Genomic DNA, 26,865 nt, shown 5'->3' on the forward strand with positions numbered 1-26,865 from the left:
CTTATCACGTGGCTCGTTGTGCATGACACCGCGGAGACTCCCAGCATGTGGAGGCTCATGCTACTCTCTGCGATCCACGCACATCTTACCACGCGCCCCATTGAGAGCGAGAACCACTAAACGTGACCACGAGGAGGTTACCCCATGTGACTCTACCCTCCCTAGCAACCGGGCCAATTTGGTTGCTTAGGAGACCTGGCTGGAATCACTCAGCACACCCTGGATTCGAACTTGCAACTCCAGGGGTGGTAGTCAGTGTCAATGCTCGCTAGTAATATCTTACTTTGGGCAAATGAGTGAATGCCCTTACAAAAAATCTAAACTTGCCACAAATTTGCAGCAAAATCTGTTATTTTTACATGCAAATGAGCTTTTGATTCACTGCAAGTGTTTTCCAGATGTTTGCAGCTCTTCGCTGGTAGTGGTGAACCTCTGGCAAACCTTTGGCAACAATGAAAAATTTACCGCAAGTTTGCCACAAAGCTCATTTGCATGTGAAAATTATCAGTGGCTGATTTGCAGCAAGTTCGCGGCAAATATGCCATGAACTCTCGATTTACATAAGAGTGGCTTTTGGCTGCAGACAGCAGATGAGTAAAACAGCATGTCAATGGAAACTTAGAGTATTTGAGTAGATTTGATTCCTTTTGTAGACTAATTAAACAAACAAAACAAAAAAAATCCCATAACGTGTTCTTGGAATTTGTCTCTAAGTAAACGATCGTACAAATGTTGGTAAATTTGCACCAGCTTGCTAATAACTCTGCACACTCGTGTGTTCATGTTGACTGATCTTGACTGACTGAACAGGAATTAGTTTTTGGCCTCAAATAGGTGGAGCTTCAGGTCACACCTACCGATGACGTGGACCAATTGCAGTAAAAAGGTGTTTAGCAGCCGGTAAGAAGTTTTCCTGAAAGAAATTGTTACGAACAACAAAATGAATGCAAAACCACCTTCCTTTATCCAGATTTTGTTCTAAATGACATCACACATGTTTGTTCTTCGATTTCATAGGAACTGTGCAGGGGCCCTAAACCTAACTGTAAGTGGAATAAAAAAGTAATTTTAGACAAAAATTTAACCATACTGTAAACATAATTACTTCCTGGTTTCCATGGGACTTAACACGCTAGAGGTTAAGGTGATCATGCATGAATCAATTAAAATATGTCTGATGGTGAATAGCGCTTGTCAGTAGTTTGGCAGAAAGGGGTCGATTTCAGGGTACATAAACTTGCGGAAGCAAAATGTGTTTATGTTTATGTTAATTTCCTGAGTTTATGCAATTTGCAATTCCTGCATCACCAAATGAAGTTGCAAAAATAATCGCTCTTTCAAACAGATTTCCAGAATACTCCCCCATCTGACATTGGTCAGGCAAACAGATACAGAGTGCAACAATGCCTGCCCACTTTTTCTAGCCATCTGGGTTGCAGAAGAATTTTTCCCTTTCATTTTATTTATAGAGTTTTCATAAAATCCTTTATAAAAGAGTTAGAATCAATGAACCAAACCAACCAGCTCCTAGGACCTAGGTGAATCACAATGTAACAAACTTTTGTTTGAAGGAAAATGTATTTTAAAATCGTACAAAAAGACAATGGTAAAACACTGTGTTCTTAATGTCTTTCATGATTGCACTACAGAGCCACAGTGTTTACACTTTTCAATGAAATAAACCTACAAATGGCTTACTTATAGCTGTCTCTGCATATTAAGCTGGGATAGGAGAAAGTATTTTAACATAAGAAAAAATGCACACTTTAGCACTGAAAAATGTCACTGAGTCGAATACTAATATGAATATTGAGGTGGATGTGTCCCCCTAAATGTCTATGGTGGTTACGGCGCTGACTACAACCATGCATATTACATTCAAATTGTCTCAATTATGCTAACATTGAAAGTCAAGTGTCTTAGCTCTGCAGTGACACACAAGCACTTGCAATCTTGAGTTGCTGACACTGCAAAACCGCGAGTGTTAAGGGTTTATCACATGATTGTGAAGATGACCTCTACATTTGATATGTACAGTTGAAGTCAGAAGTTTACATACACTTAGGTTGAAGTCATTAAAACTAATTTTTTAACCACTCCACAGATTTAATATTAGCAAACTATAGTTTTGGCAAGTCGTTTAGGACATCTACTTTGTGCATGACACAAGTAATTTTTCCAACAATTGTTTACAGACAGATTGTTTTACTTTTAATTGACTATATCACAATTCCAGTGGGTCAGAAGTTTAGATACACTATGTTAACTGTGCCTTTAAGCAGCTTGGGAAATTCCAGAAAATGATGTAAAGCCTTTAGGCAATTAGCCAGTTAGGCTAATTGGCTAATTGGAGTCAATTGGAGGTGTACCTGTGGATGTATTTTAAGGCCTACCTTCAAACTCAGTGCCTCTTTGCTTGACATCATTGAAAAAAAAAAAAAAAAAAAAAAAAATCAGCCAAGACCTCAGAAAACAATTGTGGATCTCCACAAGTCTGGTTCATCCTTGGGAGCAATTTCCAAATGTCTGAAGATACCACGTTCATCTGTACAAACAATAGTACACAAGTATAAACACCATGGGACCACGCAGCCATCATACCGTTCAGGATGGAGATGTAATCTGTCTCCTAGAGATGAACGTAGTTTGGTGCGAAAAGTGCAAATCAATCCCAGAACAACAGCAAAGGACCTTGTGAAAATGCTGGAGGAAACAGGTAGAAAAGTATCTATATCCACAGTAAAACAAGTCCTATATTGACATAACCTGAAAGGCTGCTCAGCAAGGAAGAAGCCACTGCTCCAAAACCACCATAAAAAAGCCAGACTAGAGTTTGAAAATGCACATGGGGACAAAGATCTCACTTTTTGGAGAAATGTCCTCTGGTCTGATGAAACTAAATTTAACTGTTTCACCATAATGACCACCGTTATGTTTGGAAGAAAAGGGGTAAGGCTTGCAAGCTGAAGAACACCATCCCAACCGTGAAGCATGGGGGTGGCAGCATCATGTTGTGGGGGTGCTTTGCTGCAGGAGGGACTGGTGCACTTCACAAAATAGATGGCATCATGTGGAAGGAAAATTATGTGGATATATTTAAGCAACATCTCAAGACATCAGCCAGGATGTTAAAGCTTGGTCGCAAATGGGTATTCCAAATGGACAATGACCCCAAGCATACCTCCAAAGTTGTGGCAAAATGGCTTAAGGACAACAAAGTCAAGGTATTGGAGTGGCCATCACAAAGCTCTGACCTCAATCCAGTGGTTCTCAATATTTTTGGGTCATGCCCCCCTTTGAAACAAGAAAAACTTTAGCCCCCCCCCCCAAATAAACTAATCGAAAATCATTTTGTTTTTACTGAAAAAAAAAATGCTTTTAAAAGATTAAACTACATTCTCTTTCATCTTCGTTTGACAAAAAAGGTTTTATTTAAAAATACAATGAAATCTGAATGAAAAGTTACACTTCACTCCACGTGGCGCTTGGCCGCTCAGAAAACCGAATCCTCCATTTTTTTTGTAATTAACATTTTTATTGATTCCATTCATAAAAAACCAATAGACACAACATAAAATATGTAATCAGATATATAAATTAAACCCTTCCCCCCGAACATCCCCCCCACCCGACACAAACACGCATTACAATGGTCTCTTACAATTATAGCAAAAAATTAGAAACAAACTAAAAAAAAAAAAATACTTTCAAAAAACAAGAGTGCACAAAATTAAACAAACTATTAAACAAATCCCACTTTCCTAACCTTCTGAAGATTGCCTCCTCAAATGCCGCAACCTCGCTCATCTCCCCGCACCACTCCCGAAACGAGGGTGCCCCAGCCGTCTTCCATCCCCTGAGTATTATTCGCCTGGCCACCACAACTCCGGCCAGGACCCAACCTCTCAAGTGGCTATCCCCAAAATGTATGACTTCCCCATCACCCAAAATGCAGAGTCTGGGGCAAAATGAAAACCTTTGTCCAACACATCACACAGAAATCCCTGAATCTTTAACCAAAATTCCTGTATTTTAACACATCCCCAAAAACATGGGTTGTGTCCCCGTCTTCTGATTGGCATTGCCAGCAGGTGGGTGTGTCTTTAAGACCAAGTCTATACAATCTAGAGGGGGTCCAATATAATCGATTCAAAATCTTAAATTGTATCAGATGCACCCTCGAATCTCTAGATGTAGACTTGACGTTTTTTAGAATCTTAGTCCACACTCCCTCCTCCAATACCAAATTTAAATCTCTCTCCCATAATCTCTTGAGAGAAGTTGAAGCTCCATCCCCCAGACTCTGAATTAACAGGGAGTAATACACTGATGCCTCATGACCTTTTCCAAAAGCAGTAATCACCATTTCTAGAGTATCTGCCCTTTTAGGGGGATGTATGCTACTCCCAAAAATAATACAAAGCAGGTGGCGCAGCTGTTAGTACCTGGAGAACTGAGATCTAGGAATCCTGAAATGTTGGACCAAATTTTCAAACGATCTCAACCCACCACTCTCATATAGGTCACCGAGTGTATTAACACCCCTCTCAATCCACTCCGACCAACAGAAAGGGGACTCACCAATACGCAGCTTTGGGTTTAGCCATATCCTTGAGGCAACATTTAAATAAATGTCTGAATTAAACACTCTGGACACTTCAGTCCATAGCGCGTGCAGATGCGAGATAATGGGGTGCGACTTAACTTCTCCAATTAGTTTAATAGAAAGGCTTTATAATAGTAAAATAGGGGCAATAACTTTCTGTTCAATTCCAAACCAGGGAGGGGCTCTCTCAGGTGGAAGTGACCAATGAGCTAAATGTCTGAGACCGAATGCATAATAATAAAACAAAATCTTGGGTAGGCCTAGCCCACCTTTGTCAATCGGCCTATGTAACTTGTTGCAATGTAATGGGACATTTTCCATTCCAAATGAAGGACTTCGCTATACTATCGAAGTACTACCATATCAAACGCCTTTTCGGCATCAAGTGGGATGGCAGTGACCGGAGATTGTTCATTCGCTTCTGACCACATGATATTGATGAGACGCCTAATGTTATCAGAAGAGCTACGGACTCGAATAAACCCCACCTGATCTATAAGAGATGTCATAACTTTACTTAATCGATTAGCCAGAATTTTTGACAACATTTTTACATCTAACTGGATCAGGGAAATTAGGCGGTAACTTTTACACTCGCTTGGATCTTTGTCCTTTTTAAGAATCAGACTGATCCGGGCTTGTGTCATGGTTGGTGGGAGCTTTCCATTCTTTAATGATTCAGTATAAACTTCTAGCAAAAGTGGAGCCAGTTCTGTAGCATAAGATTTTAAAAACTCAGAGGCAAAGCCGTCAGGCCCCGGAGCCTTGCCTGTAGGTAAGGCCTTAATAACCTCACCAAGCTCCTTCAAGGTTATCTCAGAATCAAGATAATTTTTTGCTCAGACGTCAGTTTAGGGAGATCTAAGGTTATCTCAGAATCAAGAGAATTTTTTTGCTCAGTCGTCAGTTTAGGGAGATCTAATGGTTCCACAAAGTTTCTAATATCTTCATCAGTAGACGAAGACGTGGAACTATAGAGATCAGAGTAGAATTCTTTAAAAGCATTATTAATATCAATGGCCGAGATAAATATTTCACCACCAGCAGATTTCACTGAGGGAATGGTAGAAAAAGACTCTCTTTGCTTTATATATCTAGCCAAAAGTTTTCCTGCTTTGTCCCCCGACTCAAAGTATGATTGTCTTGCCCTGAATAGCCAAAACTCCACTTTCCGCGACAAAATAGTATTATATCTGTATTTCAATCGGGTCAATTTTCTGAGGTCATCAGATGACAAACGGCGCTTCAGCTCTGCCTCTGCATTTTTAATATTTCCTTCCAACTCCACAAGTTCTCGTGCTTTGGATTTTTTGGTGAATGAGGCATACTGTATGATCCGACCCCTATGAACCGCCTTAAGTGCCTCCCAAGCCACGCCCACAGTGGATACTGAGGACCAGTTGGTCTCCATATAAACTTTGATTTCAGTCTTTAACATTTGTTGGAAATCAGGATTTTGCAAAAGGGACACATTAAGGCGCCAACTATATGATTTCTTTTTCTCTGTATATGGCAACACCTCTAAACTCACCAGGGCATGATCTGAGACTAAGATATTTCCAATTGAGCAATCAACAACAGATGAAATGAGGGATTTGGATATAAAAAAAAATCTATTCTAGAATAAATCTTATGGACTGATGAAAAAAAAATTAAGTTCCTACCAGATGAGTTCAGAAGTCTCCAAATATTCGTAAGACCAAGAATTTTACACATCCTGTGAAGCGTCAATGTTGCTCTAGGGGTTTACACACTTTTGCTTCACTGTGATCAAGGACTGAGTCCATCAAAAGATTAAAGTCTCCTCCCAATATTACATCATGAGGGGTGCCAGTGGTTTGCAGCATCCCTTCAAGATTTATAAAAAAAGCCCTGATCATCAGCATTAGGTGCGTAAATATTAGCCAAAATCAACCTTTGCCCTTGAATTTCAGCTAAAACAATAATTACTCTTCCTAATTTATCTTTAATCTGTTTGAGAAATTTGAATTGTAGATGTTTATTAATCAATATAATGACTCCCTTGCATTTACTTGAGCCAGCACTAAAAAAAACATGTCCACCCCATATCTTCCCAAATTTTTCAGCTTCCTGCAGGGAGAGATGTGTTTCTTGAAAAAATACTATATCATATTTCTTACATTTAAGAAAAGTAATAACTTTCCTTCTTTTTATGGGGTGCCCCAACCCATTTACATTCCATGTAGAGAGAGATAGTACACTCATATTAACATCTGACATTTTGATATAGTAGAAAAAATTAACTGTGTGTCAAAAACAAAATTATACAGACCACATTCCCCATTAGTGAAACAATCAAACCCCGAACTTCCCCCCGAACAAAACAAACAGAAAAAAGAAAAACGTGCGCTTTAACCCCGTGCATGAAAGCGCCTACCAGCGACAATCCCTCTAAACTCAAAAGGTCCATGAATGCCCACAAGCCCCCACGACAACTTTGCCATCGGATTGCTCAATTTGCTTCACAAATTTGTGAGGCAAAATTACATAACAGAAAATACTTTGTAAAATAAACCCCAGCCAATAGGAAGAATGAACACAAAGAACATGTAGATTCATTCACAGAGCTGTCTCAAAGGTGTGATCTTCCACAAAACAAATTCCAGCTGATATAAAACCATTCAGATTCCTCGGACAGACAAACAAATTTTCAGTGAGCCGGCTGTTATGAGTTCAGCGGATGACGTAATCATTCCAATGTCCCGTAAAAATACTCAACAAAACAAACTCCAGCCAGCAGGAGGAATAAGCATGAAGAACGAACAGATTAATCCACAGCTGTTCCAAAGGAGTGTTATTCAATAGAACAAGCTCCAGCCGCTAGGCAAAACCAATACAAAAAGTAACAAAACCAGCATCCCGGTTCCCCGGATGGTCGAGTCAATTCACTCGGAGGCCACATAAAAGTATATACCATGACTTACACAATCCGTCAACTTTATAAAAGACATCCTTTGTGTGCGCATGTAGATATTTTGCGGTTATCCGTAGTGTCCACTCTCAAACTGGCCGGGGACTTCAATGCAAAAGTAATCTTTCGTCAGTGCAAAAGTTTCTTTAAGGAAAAGTGTTATTCACAAAACAATCTCCAGCCGCTCGGCTAAGCCAATGCAAAAAGCAAAAAGAAACCAAAATGACGCCCAGCTTCCTCAAAAGCCAGAGTAAGCACAGCGAGTCGACCCACTCACATGAGAAACACCCAATGGTTTACTCACCCATTGATTCAATAAAAGACATTGCCTGATTGGGACATGTAAATACTTTGCGACCATCCTTCGTTTCTATTCTCAGTTTGGCTGGAAACATCAGAGCAAAAGTGATCTTTCACTGATGTAAGAGTTTCTTACATTCCTTGAACCGATCGCGTTTCTCTCTTGTCGAACTCGCAAAGTCCGGGAACAAGAAAATATTATGGTTCTTCCAAGAAAGCTTCCCTTTGCTCCTCGCCTGGCGCAACACAAGATCTTTATCGGATGATCTCAGAAATCTGGCCAGAATCGATCGGGGCCTATCTCCTTCAGCAAATCTGTGAACTGGGACTCTGTGAGCTCGCTCGATTTCCATCTTGTGGCCTGTTATGTCGAGCAGACTCGGGAAAACTCGTCTAGGAATTTCACCATATCTCTGCCCTCCTCATGCTCAGGAATTCCAACAATTCGAACGTTATTCCTGCGGCTTCTATTCTCAAGATCTTCAAGCTTTTCAAGGAGATGTTCCAAATCAACTTTGGTCACGGGCGGATTAGCGGTTAATTCCCTCTCCAAAGATTCCAGACAATCGATTCATCTCTCAACATCAGTCACTCTTGTAACTAACTCATAGAATTTTATTTCCATTGCCGTAATCGATCGACGTATCACCGACATGTTGGACAACTGACGCTGGATCACCTCTCCTGCCGTGCCATCCAAATCGAGTCCCCAGTCTGTAGGCCTGTCGGGGTTTCATCCTGAACACATAAGTGTCTTTTAATGCCTCCAGAACCTGAGGATTTTTACTTCTTTGCTATGTTTTGCCTCAAAGAGCAAAAGTGTAACTGGGTGTATCAAATTTCACCAGATTATAACATGAAAATAATAAAACATTTTAGCAAAGTGCGCAGAGCTCATCGCTCACACGTCTGCTTCTTGCATGGCATCACGTGACCCCTCCAGAATAGTTATTTTTTAATAAGAAACTGATAATTGCAAGTATTCATATCTAGGAATGGAAATACGCTTCAGCAGTCTCAATAAAAGTTTTTTTTTAAATCCTTATCCAGTAATAATAAATTACTGAGATTGTCGTATCCTAGCCAGCACTGAAAAAAGTAACAAGTATCATGTGACAGCACCGTCTACGCTCTTTTGGTTGCAGTCAGGACCTCTGGAAAATAATTTGCACCTGATTAGTGATACTTAAATAAAAACGGACCTCTCTGCCATCATTTACTCACCCTCGTCTTTCATAATCAGTATTACTTTTTTCATCCTTGATACACAAGATTCAGGGAAGAGAGGATTGTGTTTGTGGATGTCCAAGCTCCAAAAGCACCATAAAGTCGTCCATAACACTCGTGCCTTAGATCTCATTTCTTCTTAAGTCATATAGTGTGTTGTGTGAGGAAAAGACCAAAATGTAAGTGTTAATTCACTGCGTCACTCGTTTGAAAATGGCGTGCATGCAAGAATGACCTTGTTTACATGAGCGCACCTGACACCAACGCTCTGGGCTGTCAAGAGCTGTCAAGAGCTGCGTGCCCAAGATGCGCTGCGGTGCCAGGCTAAAGTTTAAAGGCAGAGGAAAATAAATTGCGCACATTAGTTCTTATGTGTATTTTCACTATTTCTGATGAATGTGTGAAAGTGAACAAGATTTGAGGATGGGCCAGTCTTCCACACCCCCCTTGCAATACCTCCCCGCCCCGTCTACAAGGCACACCCCACACTCTGAGAACCACTGCCTCAATCCGGTTTTAAAAACACCAGTTTTGTCTGGATGAATGGGCAAAAAATTCCAGCAAATTATTGTGAGAAGCTTGTGGTAGACTACCCAAAACATTTGACCCAAGTTAAACAATTTAAAGGCAATGCTACCTAATACTAACAAAGTGTATGTAAACTTCTGATCCACTGGGAATATGATGAAAGAAATAAAAGCTGAAATAAATAATTTTCTCTACTATTATTCTGACTTTTCATATTCTGAAAATAGTGATCCTAACTGACCTAAGACAGGGAATGTTTTCTATGATTAAATGTCAGGAATTGTGAAAAACTGAGTTTAAATGTATTAGGTGTATGTAAACTTCTGACTTCAACTGAAAATATTTGTTAATTTAAGCAATATGTTGACTTTCTGTATTTAGAATTTTCCTAGCAGGTTTTGTCTTTGTGCTTGTATTGCAGGGTACTACAGTGATTCTATTTAATTGTTAGTAAGTGACATCTGTTAAGAAAGTACTCATTTTGTACTCAGTGCTGAATTTTGTGCCTACCAACAACATATTTAGGGACATTTTCCTACACAGATCAGCCAAATAAATTACTTTTATTGTGAAATAGGTTTTATTTTATTTTTATTTAAAGAAAATGTGTGAATGTTTTGCTAATTATTTGGTTCAAATGTTCAAATGTTCAAATCACAGCAAAAAATCTTTGAAAGAGAAAGCACTTATTTACATTAATGCTGGAATACCTTTATGTATAATCTCTATAAACTGTGCAACAGCTCTGTGACAGGCCAGACTCTCCTGATTATGGTATAACACATTTGCAAAGTCTGTGCTCCTATGAGACAAGATTGTGCTATTCCAAATGTCAAAATATCCTTGAGAAAGATAAGACACATGCTATACTGAATGCTTAAAAGTGGAATTAAAAGTGCTTGAAAGGCCTGGCATTCACGACGTGTCACTTCAAAGTGGCCGATGTTACTCCCTTCTCTAAAGCGTATGAATGTCAAACGTCAAGACGAAGACCCCTGTCAGAGTGGTCTGTTTCCTCTCAATCTTAGAGAGTCTTTGGATCAAACTTAATGATGTTTTTGTCTTGACATTTACTATACTGATGATAGCTGTCTGTTATGTTGAAATATAATGGATTAATATTGGCCTCTGTTAAACTCATTATCTGAACAGCATGCTTAAGGCAAAACCTAAATGTTTCCAAACAAAAAGTCTTGTTTTTGAAAATAGTGTTTGAACCAAATATATTACCATATGGTTTGCACAATAATATCCTCATTTTCAAATTAATAATCCTAGAATGTTGAGAATAATTACAAGGTGCAACAAAGAAATACCAACAATAAAATAATATTAAGCTGCTTCCATAAAGTAAACATACACTATATTGCCAAAAGTATTCGCTCACCCATCCAAATAATTGAATTCAGGGGTTCCAATCACTTCCATGGCCACAGGTGTATAAAATGAAGCACCTAGGCATGCAGACTGCTTCTACAAACATTTGTGAAAGAATGGGCCGCTCTCAGGAGCTCAGTGAATTCCAGCGTGGTACTGTGATAGGATGCCACCTGTGCAACAAGTCCAGTCATGAAATTTCCTCGCTACTAAATATTCCACAGTCAACTGTCAGTGGTATTATAACAAAGTGGAAGTGATTGGGAATGACAGCAACTCAGCCACGAAGTGGTAGGCCACGTAAAATGACAGAGCGGGGTCAACGGATGCTGAGGCGCATAGTGCGCAGAGGTCGCCAACTTTCTGCAGAGTCAGTCACTACAGACCTCCAAAGTTCATGTGGCCTTCAGATTAGCTCAAGAACAGTGCGTAGAGAGCTTCGTGGAATGGGTTTCCATGGCTGAGCAGCTGCATCCAAGCCATACATCACCAAGTGCAATGCAAAGCGTCGGATACAGTGGTGTAAAGCACGCCGTCACTGGACTCTAGAGCAGTGGAGACGCATTCTCTGGAGTGACGAATCACGTTTCTCTATCTGGCAATCTGATGGACGAGTCTAGGTTTGGCGGTTGCCAGGAGAACGGTACTTGTCTGACTGCATTGTGCCAACTGTGAAGTTTGGTGGAGGGGGGATTATGGTGTGGGGTTGTTTTTCAGGAGCTGGGCTTGGCCCCTTAGTTCCAGTGAAAGGAACTCTGAATGCTTCAGCATACCAAGAGATTTTGGACAATTCCATGCTCCCAACTTTGTGGGAACAGTTTGGGGATGGCCTCTTCCTGTTCCAACATGACTGCGCACCAGTGCACAAAGCAAGGTCCATAAAGACATGGATGAGCGAGTTTGGTGTGGAAGAACTTGACTGGCCTGCACAGAGTCCTGACCTCAACCCGATAGAGCACCTTTGGGATGAATTAGAGCGAAGACTGCGAGCCAGGCCTTCTCATCCAACATCAGTGTCTGACCTCACAAATGCGCTTCTGGAAGAATGGTCAAAAATTCCCATAAACACACTCCTAAACCTTGTGGAAAGCCTTCCCAGAAGAGTTGAAGCTGTTATACCTGCAAAGGGTGGGCCGACGTCATATTAAACCCTATGGATTAAGAATGGGATGTCACTTAAGTTCATATGCGTCTAAAGGCAGATGAGCGAATACTTTTGGCAATATAGTGTAGTTATCTAGTTATCTTTGATTGGCAGAACCTCTCCAACATCAGCTTTGTGAACAATCTTCTCTCTCTATCTTGATATTCACAGCATGCAGCATAATTGTTGTAAGGCAAAAAAGATTTAGAGATATTTCTGTCTACTGTCAATTTTTGACTGATTTGATTATTTTTTTTTTTTTATAAAAATGACTTCCTTTGTCGGAGCGGTACAAGGCTTGGTGACTTTCCTTACATTTGTCATTTAAACATACATAATGAAATTCTGAATTGATTCTATGAATCTAGGTGGTTTTGTCAAACAGTATTACACCTTTCGTGTTCCCGGTAAAATTTGACTGAGGATAAGGAAAAAACAAGAATTAAACTTAAACACCTTTTCACTCTCTCTCTCTCTCTCTCTCTCTCTCTCACACACACACACACACACACACACACACACACACACACAGACACATACTGAATTCATGTAAAGTTATACATGTGAATGATGAAATAGTGTTACTTATTTAAAGTTCAACAGTGACAAACCGTGATTTACAGCAGAGCTCAGGCAGCTTCATCAGGCCAAAGAGGATGCTTGCAGGGGTGGGGATAAAGTCTTGTACAATCAGGCCAGGAACACACTGAACAAGGAAATCAGAGTGGCTAAAAGAAGATACTCTGAGAAGCTGAAAAACAAGTTTTCAGCTAACGACCCTGCATCAGTGTGGAGTGGCATGAAACAACTCACAAATTACAGGACTCCTGCCCCCAACCCTGTGGTGGACCAACAACTGGCTGACGACCTGAATGTGTTCTACTGCAGATTTGAAAGGTCCAATCTCACACCCCACACCCAATCTGACCTTCACTTCACACAAACACCAACACCTCCTGCAACCCCCCTCTTCCCTCCTGCTACGCAACCTACACTTAAGATCTGTGAAGATGAAGTGAGCCAGGTCTTTTGGAAGCAAAAGACGAGGAAAGCTTCAGGCCCTGATGACCTCACACCAGCGTGTCTTCGATCCTGTGCTAACCAGCTGGCCCCCATCTTCACACAGATCTTCAATAGATCACTGGAGCAGTGTGAAGTCCCATGCTGCTTCAAACGCTCAATCATTATTCCTGTCCCAAAGAAACCAAAAATCACAGGACTTAATGACTACAGACCTGTCACCCTGACAGCTTTCTGACGGACAGGCAGCAGCTTGTGAGACAGGGGACATTCACTTCTAGCACCTGTACAATCAGCACTGGTGCCCCCCAGGGATGTGTACTCTCCCCACTACTCTTCTCCCTCTACACCAATGACTGCATCGCCAAGGACACCTCTGTCAAACTTCTGAAGTTTGCAGACGACACCACTGTCATCGGCCTCATCCGAGATGATGATGAGTCTGCATACAGAAGGGAGGTTGAACAGCTGGATGTCTGTTGCAGTCAAAACAACCTTGAGCTGAACACGCTCAAAACGGTGGAGATTACTGTGGACTTTAGGAGGAACACCCCAACACTGACCCCCCTCATCATTCTAAACAGCACTGTGGCAGCAGTGGAGTCATTCAGGTTCCTGGGCACTACCATCTCACAGGACCTGAAGGGGAGACACACATTGACTCCATTGTGAAAAAGGCCCAGCAGAGGTTGTACTTCCTTCACCAGCTGAGGAAGTTCAACCTGTCACAGGTGCTGCTGATACAGTTTTACTCAGCAGTCATTGAGTCTGTCCTCTGCACTTCAGTAACTGTCTGGTTTGGTTCAGCTATGAAATCAGACATCAGAAGACTACAAAGGACAGTTCGGACTGCTGAGAGGATTATTGGTTGCCCCCTATATAATATATCATAGTCATGCAGCCTGTTTTATTCAGTTGTGTGCTGAATGGAAAGCCAAACCATTGACGAGACCCACATTATGACCCTTTTAGCGTGTAAACAGGTAATGTTTTGAGAATAAAATAAGTAAACTGGCCCAATGACAAACATTAAAAATGTTATAATATTCCATTTTTTTTTATTAAAACAGACCCCTGATGTAGAGAGTGTTAAAATGAATAATGAACTACCAGAGAAGTAGAGATGGTAAAACAAATAATTTATAATAAGCTCAGCCTTTATTCATTTTTTTAATGCCTGACTGGAAATTATCTACCTTTGTAGAGCAATACAATACTTGCAGAATAGTCCCATCAGTTACATATACACTTCAGAAAATTGAGTACAAGAACCAAATCATTGAGGAACATTGTATCTCAAAATTAATTAAAAAAAATGTAAGAATAATTTATTGCTGTTCATTATCTTGCCATTTTTATACTTCATTTACTAGAGAATTTTAATGGACTTTTTCATGTTTGCAAAATAAATGGTTTGTAACAAAATGCTTAATCTTTTTTAATCTTCTCTTTGTAACACCATGGTCAAGTTTGACTGCAAACATAAAAAAATGCTGAACATTGACAAATATTAGTCTTTGATAATATATTACTATATTGCATATGCATAACTTAATATCTAGAAATTAACTTTGTTACAACATTTTTCTACAGTGACCAGGCAGCATGTATTGATCACTGCAGCCATCTACTCGTTATAATTGTTATTTCATGTAAATATCATTTCATATATATATATATTACAGCAGATGCTCCAAATGCATGACACATTTTGATATTTTCTTATTTTTTTCAGTTTAATGAAGTGGATGGTTTTAATTAAGTGAAAGTAATATAAAATGTGCTTATTTTATATGAAAATAAATGATGTTATTTAGTAATTTAGAGGTAAATTAGGTCTAAATACCATAAAGTTCCAAAAGAAATGCATAAGTTTAGTGTTATTAATATAGTGAAGTTAGTTTTATCACATTTCTTTAAAAAAATTAAATAAAATACATGATTACTGTATCCGGTCAAATTTGAAGGGCAATGCTAAGATTGACTGTAACGAAGACTGTAGAAGGGTAAAGACTGGAAAAGACTGTGAAAATGAGCACATATTCAAGTGATTTTGCATGACTGGCATAAAGACATTGTGATCTGTAGCTTTGTTTCTGTGTGCTTTCAATAAAGAAATGAGGCAAACTAGTAGAAGATACAGTAGCAGAAGATACATGCTTTTAAATTATTAGTTCACCAAAAATTTTTAATTCATGCAGCGTTTACTCCCCCTCATGTCATTCCAAACCAGGGGTGAGGCCACATAAGGGCCAGGGTGGCACTGGTCCACCCAGATTGATGGCTGGTCCACCCAATCAAAACTGCCGGAATATAGTTTGCAAAAAAAAAAGAAACTGAATTTTGTCGCACGTAAATACTTTACATGCATGATAATCATCATATTCCTCTCATAAATATAGTTAAAGGTTTTATTTTAAACAAGAAAACTTTGATATGGTTATGGTGAATTGAAATGGGTCTCGGCATGCTACTCCCTGAGTCACTCATGTTCTGTAGTCTGCACAGAACTATATCCAGTCATGCCTGTAAATGGACCCGCTCAGCTGGTAACTGATCCAAGATGCATGTTTTTATTCCACTTTGAACAATAATGTGGGAGTGTGGTAGAAGTTTATGTAGATGGCATTTCTGTGGTTTGGCATGCAGGGTATACTTGATATCAAACACACAAACAACAGCCACACATACAGTAATAAGGTTGCCATACGTCGTCTTTTTCCAAAACCTGTCCTCTTTTTCTGACTTCTGGGGGGGGGGGGGAGAGACACAGCTGTCAGTAGTTGGCTCGCACAGACCTAACACTTACAGTGCAGTATTAATATATTACAGTATATATTAATATATAAGTATAAGTATTATATTAATATATACATATTATTTACTTTTAATATTGTAGTATATTAAAGATTCAAGTATTGCAAAATAATTGCAAAATTTTGCAAAATAAGCTGCAAAAATAAAGGGCATCTTGTAGAACACTTGCTTCTGTTTCACACATGACAATAAAAGACTGAGCACAAGCTGAATAATTAATTTAATCAGTTACAATAATGACAATTGTGCATGTACACAATTTTTATTTTTTACTCTGTGCTTGTGCATTGCGGGATTTAAATGTATCCAAGTGGCTCGAGTGTTTTGACAACGTTCACCAAAACTCGTTTAATGATTCAGTGACCATTTCTGGTGATTCCAGAGAGTGGTGACAAATGAGTGTCTTGTGTGAAAAGAGTTAGTCACTAAATCAACGATCAAAAGAAAATTTTAATCCTTTAACATTTCTATGTCTACAGACCTACAAAGAGAATTTAGTAGAGGTTTTAAGCATTATAAGAACAAAGCAAATTTATAATTTCCCTACAATTTGTGAGCTGCTGAGAATGACTTTTATCAAAAGACAACAATAATAGTCTTATAATAATTATGAGTTTCAATAAGGTCCATACGTTTTCATGTATAAAAAAGCGTGTCTACATACAGTTGCAACCGAAATTATTCAACCCCCCCAAGACAGTAAGGATTTACAAAGGTAAGCTTTTCTGATGACCCAGAATTTTGTAACTTTACATCTATATCAGTTGAGTGACACATTCAAAGTCATAGTGTGAATATATAACCTAATATTTCTAAAAAGCAGGATTTTTTTAATTTTATTTTTTTTAAAACAGCCATGTCATAATTATTCAACCCCTATTGCATGTAGCTCTTTCTTAAATATGTAAGACTACACAAGTAATTGTTTTAAAACAAAATTAAGTCATCAATCTGCAATGGCACTTATTTAAGTTTTAAAATGTAAGCGTTGTAAGCATAAATGAATTTCAATGCAAAAAATGCAATTAAAAATAAGCTGTCTCAAAAGCTAATAGAGGAGATTATTTCATTACACAAGAAAGGTCATGGCTAAAAGTACATTTCCAAGGCACTTCAATTTCCAATAGACAAAGTTGGCAGCACCATTCATACATTTTTTAAATATGGTACAACAGCAACCTTCTTGGGGTGTGGAAGAAAACAAAACTTCACCAAGGGAAATGTTGACTTGAATATTCAAGAAGTAATTAGGAAAGACCTGTGGAGTCCTGGAAGAAGGTTTTATAGACGTATGACACTAAACCCATGGGTCAGCAGTACGTCTGGAGTAAGATGACAAGGTGATGACAAGAACGACACCATTCCCACAGTCAAGCATGGAGGTGGGTTAGTCCTGTTATGGGGGTGTTTTGCGGCTGCAGGAAACGGCTATCCTGACTATGCGACTGACACCATGGATTCTTTCAGGTATCAAGCCATTTTGGCATGAAAAATTTGATACCTTCAGTGTGTAAATTGAAGCTTGGTGATCACTGGACTTTCCAGCAAGACAATAACACCAAGGATACATCCTAGTTGTCCAAAATCTGGTTCAGGGATAGGTTGTGGAATGTCCTTAAATGGCCCTTTCAGTCCATCATTAAAATCCCATTGCAAACCTTTGTTGGGATTTCAAGGAAGCAGTGGCAGCACAGAAACCAAATAATGTCAATGAGCTGGAAGCTTTTGCTCATGAGAAATGTGTAAAAATTCTAATAGAGAGCAGGGACGGATTATGACTTGCAAAGGCCCCGGGGCCAATTATCTCCAAGGGCCCCCCTCCCCTCGCACCATTTATTTACATAGCAACTGGCCCAAAAGTTGTTGGGGGGGGGGGGGGGTCGTTGTCATTGTTGATGGTTTTTCGAGCGGTGGGATCACCAAACTGAATCGCGCAACCTTAAAGCCCAGGGCCCCCCCAGGCAGTCAAGGGCCCCTGGTAGTCAAGGGCCCCTAGGCCCGGTCGGTAATCCATCCCTGATTGAGAGGTGTCCGAAGCCTGAAAACACTTACATGAAACATTTTTTTGCTGTTATTAAAGATAAAAGATGCTCCACAAATGATTGACTTTGGGGGTTAAATATTTTTGACATGACATTTGTGGAGAGAATTAGTTATTTTTTATTTTAAAATTTGGTTAAACTGAACTCTTTGTTCTCAAAATCACTCAGCTGTGTATTAAAAACTTATTTTGACTGTTTACTGAGGTTTTAGTTGATGTGTTTTAATTCACATCACCAGAATGTATTGCTGGCCAGGGGGGTTGAATAATTTTGATTGCAACTGTATGTATTCCCTTCAGTAAAATGCATGTGTTCCAAGAACACAGCAGATCTATCTTTTTTTCCTAACATTTGTCGACTGCATACCAGCATAGAGGTAAAAATCAGGAGCTGATATTAAAAATAGCTTTACATATTTAACACATATCTAATAATCTGTTTTAATTGGGGAAAACAACCTATCAAACTATTACCTCACAAACATAATATAAAAAGCATAACTTAATGAAGAGCTGATATAAACTCCACATACAATGTGTGCTTAATTTCCTTTGTTTTTTTCCTGAAGTGCATTTCACATTATGCTGCCAATCAAGAACGATATGCCGAAAAATAACTCTCATTTGTGTGTTCCTCATCTCTAGATTATTAATTTAGATCAACATCAATCCCGATAAAAAACATGGCTAAATGAGCATTGTTGTAAACAACTTTGTAGAAATGAATGGAGCCGTGTTGATAAGACTGTCTGACTGACGGCCTATTATGTAAGGGTTGTTTCGGCTCATGAAACTCACCTGTGATTGGCTGGATGGTCGTTCAATCAGCCCAAAGTAACAAAACACAAAGAATACTGTATACTAATCCACCATTTGGACTTGGTATGGGTTTAGCTTGGAAAAGTGCAGAGGAAAAAAAAAATCACCTTTGTAAAGAGTGCGGCTGCTACGCCCCTGCTGACAGGATTTCTAAACTGCCTAAAATGCCCAGGATTGATTTTTTTTTTTTTTTTAAACATTGATGTGCTCTTTACAGTCCTCATGCATTCGGTGTATGCTTATTTGCCATTAAAAGCTATTTATACCTAGCGCATCCGTTTCATAACCAGATTCATGCTGTCTCTCTGTGCGTGCACACTGTATGTATGTAAGAGAGCGAGAGAGGCACTCTTTATTTACATTGTTTTACACTGTGTATGTTTTTGCACCATTCTTTGAATGCAGCCATTTCTTTCTAAGCTGCCATGCTTTTGGCAATACAAATGTACAATTATTTGTCATGCCAATAAAACATTTTAAAACTCAAATTGCTACCTGCCAAGTGAAGTGAAACAAAAAACTATTTTTAACGACACATTATGCAAACATGAGCTACTTTCCATACAACTAATGATATAAAAAAATAGTTTAGAACAACTTTTAAATAGAACACCATTTTCATCACATCATTATGACATATTAAGGTAAATTACTAATAATAAACCTAATAATTGTTTAAAAAAACAACTGATTATTGTCATTGTACCAGTAATTGTGCAACTATAAGAATTAGGCTGCATGAAAGAAAGAATAACGACTCATACTGGCTGAGGAAATAGGTACGCATCATAATATTAATGACGAAATTGGCACAGAATGGAGATCCTCCCTGATTCACCAAAGTACACCCACTTGGAGATTTCTGGCCTCACCCTTGTTACAAACCTCTTTGACTTTCTTTGGAAATGGAATAGAAAGAGATGTTTGGCAGAATGTGATGGCTGTTCTTTTTCATATAATAAAAGTGAATTGGGACGGGAGCTGTTAAGCTCCAAAAATGAAAAAAAAAAAAAAACACACACACACACACACACACACACACACACACACACACACACACACACACACACACACACACACACAATAAAAGTAGTCCACAAGACTTGTGCGCTATATTCCAACTCATCTCAAACCATATAATTGCTTTGTGTAAGGAAAAGAACTAAAATGATATTGTTGCGGCAGGTTTGATTAGACATGCAAGAACAAACAACGTATCATGTTATTGATGTCAAACGTGTCGTGCCATATTTGAATGGCAAAGGGGGGGATTTCAGCATTCAACATTTTGCTCGCCCTCATGTATATATGAATGAATAACGATTTAAATGTAGGTCTGTTCCTCACACAAGGCTAACATATGGCCTCAGAAGGCTTGAATATAGGGCACAAGTCATATGGACTACTTTTTTAGTGATTTTTTTTGTGTCCCTGTTCACTTTTATTCTATAGCAAAGAGCAGCCAGGACATTCTGCCTAACTGCTCCTTTTCTGTTCCATAAAAAGAGCAAAGAAAGTACACTGTAAAAAGTGGTAACTGGCAATTGTTACCTCAAGGAGCTATTTTTTTTTATTTATTTTTTTTTTTACCTGATCTAACCCTTAAAATTTATTTTGTTGGTGTAACCTAATGTATTCAGATTGATTCAGTGATGTTAAATAATATTTTTGACTCGAATAAAACCAGATCATTTTGATGTTATAACATGAAGCACATTTTTAGGTTAACATCTTTTTCAGTGTGCACTGAAAAAAGTGGTAACCTGTAATTGTTAGCTCAATGATCTATTTCTAAATGATCTAACTCGTAGAATTTCCTTTTAACCTAATTTGTCAGTTTAGTTTAGTCGGATTAAATAATTTTTTAACTTGAATAAAATTGGTTAATTTTTAGGTTATTTGACAAAACATTCCGTACAGTATATCGAGTAAACAATGACAACATTTTCATTTTTAGGTAAACTTTTCCTTTAATCTGATTATGATACACTCTTTCCGTGCTAAACTTTGGTACTAAGTAAGCAAGGTCAGACCAATTGGACAATAAGCTGTGGTTTATCACAATGCAAGAAAACATGTAAACAAATTCATTAAAAGCACAATAAACCAGAGAATCATACATATCATCTGTTTCTCACAATTAAAGTAAACTGTAATTGCATGGCTATTTAAATTGTGAAGGAACAGTTGGTGGTTAATATATCAGGCATGGAAGAAGCCCTTGGGAATAGGTCTAATGAAGGTCGAGGTACAACGAAGCTAAAGCATTTTGCAATATACTTTTTCAAAATACAATTTCAATGACCAATGACTTTTCCATTAATCTGCATGAATTTCAGTGATAATGCACAGACATAAATGCAGATCATGTTAGTAATGTATGCCTTGTAATGAATGCTTTGTATGTTGATTATACCAAGGTCATATGTTATCAAAGGCATGTGGTAATCATATGCCTGCAAATGAGTGCTTGTCGTGATTAATGTTCCATCCTAGAAGACATTTAGGATAAGTAGGGGAAAAACTGTTCAGCACACTTTATTTAAGATGAGTCATCTTTTGCAACAACAACTACAAAAAAAATTATTTTCATTTTAACCAGTGTCAAATAAGCATGAAAAGAAAAATATTCATCAACTACAAAAGCTTTAGACATAAATGTGTGGTTTATTTTGCATAGTGTGTAATTTAAGATAAATCCACTACTTCAGACGGGATCAGAAGACAAGAGATTAAAATTAATTCAACCAACAATCAAATAATTAACTGCTCTTCATTATTATAGTAATTCTACCCTTAAGACATATTAATCAGCATAAACTTTCCCTTAGAAAAACCAATACGTACAAAAAGAACTTTGATCTCATCATGTTGACTTCTTTTCCAGCAGCACTTTTTCACTCTTTTTGAGAGCTAATTTATTATTCACTATTAAATGCTTCTGACAGGACAGCTTACACTTCCTGCAGGCGTTTTTGGTGGCGTTAAACATTCGAGCTGTAATATTATAAAATTAGATCTTATACACTCACTGAGCACTTTATTAGGAACACTATTGTCCTAATAAATTGCCTGATGTGGTCTTCTGCTGCTGTAGCCCATCCGCCTCAAGGTTCAACGTGTTGTGCATTCTGAGATGCTATTCTGCTCACTACAATTGTACAGAGTGGTTATCTGAGTTAACGTAGCCTTTCTGTCAGCTCGAACCAGTCTGGCCATTCTCCATTGACATCTCTCATCAACAAGGTGTTTCCGTTCGCAGAACTGCCACTCACTGGATGTTTTTTGTTTTTGGCACCACTCTGAGCAACCTCTAGAGACTGTTGTGCGTGAAAATCCCAGAAGATCAGCAGTTACAGAAATACTCAAACCAGCCCATCTGGCACCAACAATCATGTCATGGTCAAAATCACTGAGATCACATTTTTTTCCATATTCTGATGGTTGATGTGAACATTAACTGAAGATCCTGACCCGTATATGGATGATTTTATGCATTGCACTGCTGCCACACGATTGGCTGATTAGATAATCGCATTAATAAATAGATGTACAGGTGTACCTAATAAAGTGCTCAGTGACTGTAGTTCACTTCACATTGAATTAATATACATTAAAAAGCTCTGCTGGCTGGTTGCCCAATATCAGCAAGTTGAAAGATCCAACAGCAACGCCCTCCACTTAAAAATGTCCCCAGTTTCACTGACTGCTGGAGGAGGGTTTGCAGCCTGATAACTAAATCAATACCCACCATGATTAAACATGGAAAGACACTGGCTTATTGTGAAAAAGCATAATTGTGGGAAATATCAAACATGCCTTTTTGCAACACTGTGGCTTTTCAGTGACTTTTCCCTGTATATGTCACTTCCATATAGGCTTGATAGGTCAATATCTCCACCTGGCCCTTTTTGGCGCATCTTTGACGCATTACTCACCTCCTGCGGTAGATGTGCCATTCACAGTTACTCTCTGATCTCTCCTGCTGCCAAGTGACAGATAATATGACTTATGAGTGTAGAAGGTGAACCTGTTTAACCGAATTAGTTTGCGCCACAATCTCAATTCTTTCATCAGTCTTCAACCAACATGTCCAAATCTAGAGAGCCCTCTTTTTCAGTCATTTTAATTGTGCATGAGTTGTTTTGCTGTGTATATATTTAACCTCGGTACTATACATTTCCACTGCTTATTTGTTATCTCTTTGAATGCAAGGTGTGAAAAAGGCTTCTCACCAAACCACCTACGTGTGTAGCACCACTGACAAGCAGAGCAATGACATACCAAAAACAGATTTAAGAATTTCTAGTTTTATAGGCCTGTTTTTCATTATTGAGAAACTGATTTAAGGTAGCTAAGCATGCATTGTTGTAAGTAACAGACTTTTTCAGTCATAAGACAAGGAAAAACGTACTGGATTTAAGCACAAGCAAATGGATAACCCAACTTATTTATTAATTTAAGGATAAGTCGGCAGCTATTGGCAGTGAGCACGTTAGAGCAGTTTAATAGTTGATAAAGTAATTTGATAAAGACAATGCAGTTTTTTTTAAACAGTTTTGTATTATTTGCCACCACAAGCTGTCAAAGCACTATTAATAGAACAAAATCCAAATATTCTGTTGAATTTTGAACTAAAAGCCTATGTCTTCTAATGAGGCCCATATAACAGAGTTTATTTCACTACAGTCCTAATCTCAACATCTGCAAAATCTAAAGTTTATGAGTTTGTGGAAAGCTTTTTTAAAGTCATCATTCGACATGGTGTATATTATCGGGTTGATGAGTGAGTTGAGGTAGCCAAGCCATGTAAAAAAGTCAAACAGTTCTGGAGAAAACATACAGGATGGGCAGAGGGACACCAGCAGTGTGTAAATGAAAAACGGCAACCAACACACAATATAAGCTCCTAAAATAATGCCCAATGTTTTGGTGGCTTTTCTCTCGCGCGCGGCCGATATTCGCTTTTTCTCCAGAAGAGAATCGGACACCGTTACTCGAATTTGATTGTCACTGTTCAGAGAGCCGGTGTCAGAGCAAAGCTCTTGCCGTCCACAATGTAAAGGAGAAGTTGAAGTCACGGACGCGGGCGAATTAGTGATGAGATGTGCTGAAGTGAGTCTTTTCCCCGCTTTTTTGGGAGACTGTTTCAAGATGCGCTTCCTCGCCTCCACGTAAATCCGCCCGTACAAGGCGATGAGTAGCAACGTGGGGATATAGAAAGCCCCGAACGTGGAGTAGATGGTGTAAAAGATGTGGTCCGAGTTTACCGTGCAGATGGTGAGCTCCCCCGCCTTCACCTGGCGCCAGAAGAACGGTGGCAGAGAGATGGAGATGGCGATGATCCAAGCGGTCGCCACCATCCCAGCGGCGCGCGCTTGCGTCCGTTTTTTAGCGTACTCGACAGCGTCCGTGATAGCCCAGTAACGATCCAAAGCGATTACGCACAGGTGGAGGATGGACGCGGTGCAACAGGTTATGTCCGAGGACAACCAGATGTCGCAAATAACCTGTCCAAGCGTCCACTCGTGGGTGACCGTATAAAGCGCGCAAATGGGCATCACGAGCACCGACACCAAAAGGTCCGTGACAGCCAGGGATGCGATCAAGAAGTTTGCCGGTGTCTGGAGCTTCCTGGACTGGGAGATGGTCGCGATGACAAATGCATTGCTAAGTATTGTGGCAAGAGTAAGCAGACCAAGAACGGATGCTAAGGTGACTTGGAAAGCAAAACTTTCTTCTTTTTCGTCAGTATTAGGCGTTAAAGTCACATTGTTGCCGGTCGAGCTGTTCAATACCTGGTCGAAATTTGCAGGTGTTGGTTTGAAGTGACCGCTACCCTCCATTCCAAAAGACATCGGACACAAATGCAACTTATGTCTTAAATTTTCCGTACATCAGCGTCGTATATGTTTGCATAGTGAGCCTTTTTTAGAAAGTATTTTCTTCACTTCATGATTTCTGCCAGCTCCAAAATCAGTTCCAAACAAATGCTCTTTAATGTTTCTGATTTGCGGCGCGCGAATATGTCTTTCCGTTTCATTCTGATTCTCAAACTTAAGTCTCAAAGAAAAAAAATGAAATTAAAATTCAGTCAGCTTCAGACGTAACAGTAGCAAAAAAGACAGACGTAATGGTCGCAAATCAGGACAATCATGCATCCCAGAAGTTGTGCAAGGACATATATCTTCCATCCTTCCTCCTCAATGTTCCTTTGTCTTCACTTTCACATACGAGTCATCTTTAAAAGATAGATACTTTGCACGCTATCAACGGCAATTTTTCATCGGTTTCACTGATAGGCGGGTGCAGGGTCCTTGCTTTTTATAGGGCTCTGATGCAAAAGTTGCAGCTTTGATAACCATGATCTTCTAGTTTGAGGGAGGATGCTGTCCTCTGGGTCTTAATGCCTCTTTACTTGTCATTGTCCTTTAAAGCAAACTTAAAGGAATAGCTCACAAAAAATAAAAACAAAAATCTGCAATTATTTACTCACCCTGATGTTGTTCCAAACCCATATGCTTTTATTTTTCTTTGGAACACAAAATGAGAAAATTGGAAGAATCTGTATGCAACTTATTGCCCACACAGTAAGTTTTGCGTTCCTTTGCAATAGTTTGCTTTCCCTCGCAATACGTTTTGCATCCCCTGGCAATAGTTTGCGTTCCCTCCCAATAGTTTGCTTTCCCTCCCAAGAGTTTGCATGCCCTCGCAATAGTTTGCATTCACTCGCAATACGTTTTGTGTTCCCTCGCAATAGTTTGCGTTCCCTCCCTATAGTTTGCATTCACTCGCAATACGTTTTGCGTTCCCTCGCCATAGTTTGCGTTCCCTCGCCATAGTTTGCGTTCCCTCGCAATAGTTTGCATTCCCTCCCTATAGTTTGCATTCATTCGCAGTACGTTTTGCGGTCCCTCGCAATAGTTTGCATTCCCTCCCTAGAGTTTGCATTCACTTGCAATACGTTTTGCGGTCCCTCGCAATAGTTTGCGTTCCCTCCCAGTAGTTTGCATTCACTTGCAATATGTTTTGTGTTCCCTCGCAATCGTTTGCTTTCCCTCACAACATTTTTGCGTTCCATTGCAATAAGTTTTGCGTGCCCTCGCAATAAATTTACCATGGTTTTACTAAAATAACCATATTTAAACTTTTGTTTTGTGGATATTTTGATTTTACTACTACTATTTGTAGTAAAACTATAGTAACCACAAGATTAACAATGGTTAATCTATAGTAAAACCATGGTTATTATATGGATACAGTATACAGTATTAAAACCATGGTTTACGCTAAGAGTTTAACAGTATTACTATAGTAAAAACAAAAAACAAAACAACGGTTAGATTACAACAATCATGGTTACTACAATATTACTATAGAAAAAAAAATGCCAAAAACTATGGTTACTACAGTCTACAATATTGGTAGCACTTAAGGTAAAATTTATTAATATTAGTAAATGCATTAGTTATCATGAACCTACAATGAACTATATATATACATATATATATATATATATATATATATATTTACAGCATTGATTAATCTTAGTTAATTTTAATTAATAAATATACAGTTGTTCATTTTTGGTTCATGTTAGTTCATAGAGCATTAACATAATGATCATTGAACAATGAACATACAACTTTTGATAAAAAAAAAAAAGTGTCAGTATACTGTGTTGAAATTAACATTAACCAAGATTAATAAATGCTCTAAAACTATTATTTATTCTTAGTTCATGTTAACTAATGTTGTTAACTAATGTTAACAAATGTAACCTTATTTTAAAGTGTTTCCACAATATTACTATAGTAAAACCACAGTTAAACTATAGTATTTGCATTAGTAAAACCATGATACTCAAAAAATTATGATTTTTATTACCATAATTTTCGTTTTCCCTTATCACTATGGTTTCATTATGAATATGAAGGTTACTGTAGTAAAACCATGGTAAATGTATTGCGAGGGAAGCAAAACTATTGTGAGGGCATGCAAAACTTATTGCGAAAGAACACAAAACTATTGCAAGGGCACGCAAAACTATTGGA

General features: G+C 38.7%; 2 protein-coding genes across 2 annotated transcripts in view; one reads left to right on the forward strand and one right to left on the reverse strand.

Annotated features, from left to right (window-relative positions):
- colec11 (collectin sub-family member 11) overlaps positions 1 to 26,865 on the forward strand; it is a 284,310-nt gene that overhangs the window by 197,434 nt on the left and 60,011 nt on the right. The window lies entirely within an intron of this gene.
- On the reverse strand, positions 20,796 to 25,129 carry LOC127455042 (5-hydroxytryptamine receptor 1B-like). The gene has a single exon (XM_051722596.1). It carries the CDS (start codon positions 24,667 to 24,669, stop codon positions 23,509 to 23,511), a length of 1,161 nt encoding a protein of 386 aa, XP_051578556.1. The 5' UTR covers positions 24,670 to 25,129; the 3' UTR covers positions 20,796 to 23,508.

The sequence above is a fragment of the Myxocyprinus asiaticus genome, chromosome 17 (assembly GCF_019703515.2).
Source record: "Myxocyprinus asiaticus isolate MX2 ecotype Aquarium Trade chromosome 17, UBuf_Myxa_2, whole genome shotgun sequence".
Taxonomy (NCBI): Eukaryota; Metazoa; Chordata; class Actinopteri; order Cypriniformes; family Catostomidae; genus Myxocyprinus; species Myxocyprinus asiaticus.

Bases quoted from the DNA above. Each gene is read 5' to 3' on its own strand.
- LOC127455042 (XM_051722596.1), bottom strand. From the start codon at position 24,669: ATGTCTTTTGGAATGGAGGGTAGCGGTCACTTCAAACCAACACCTGCA.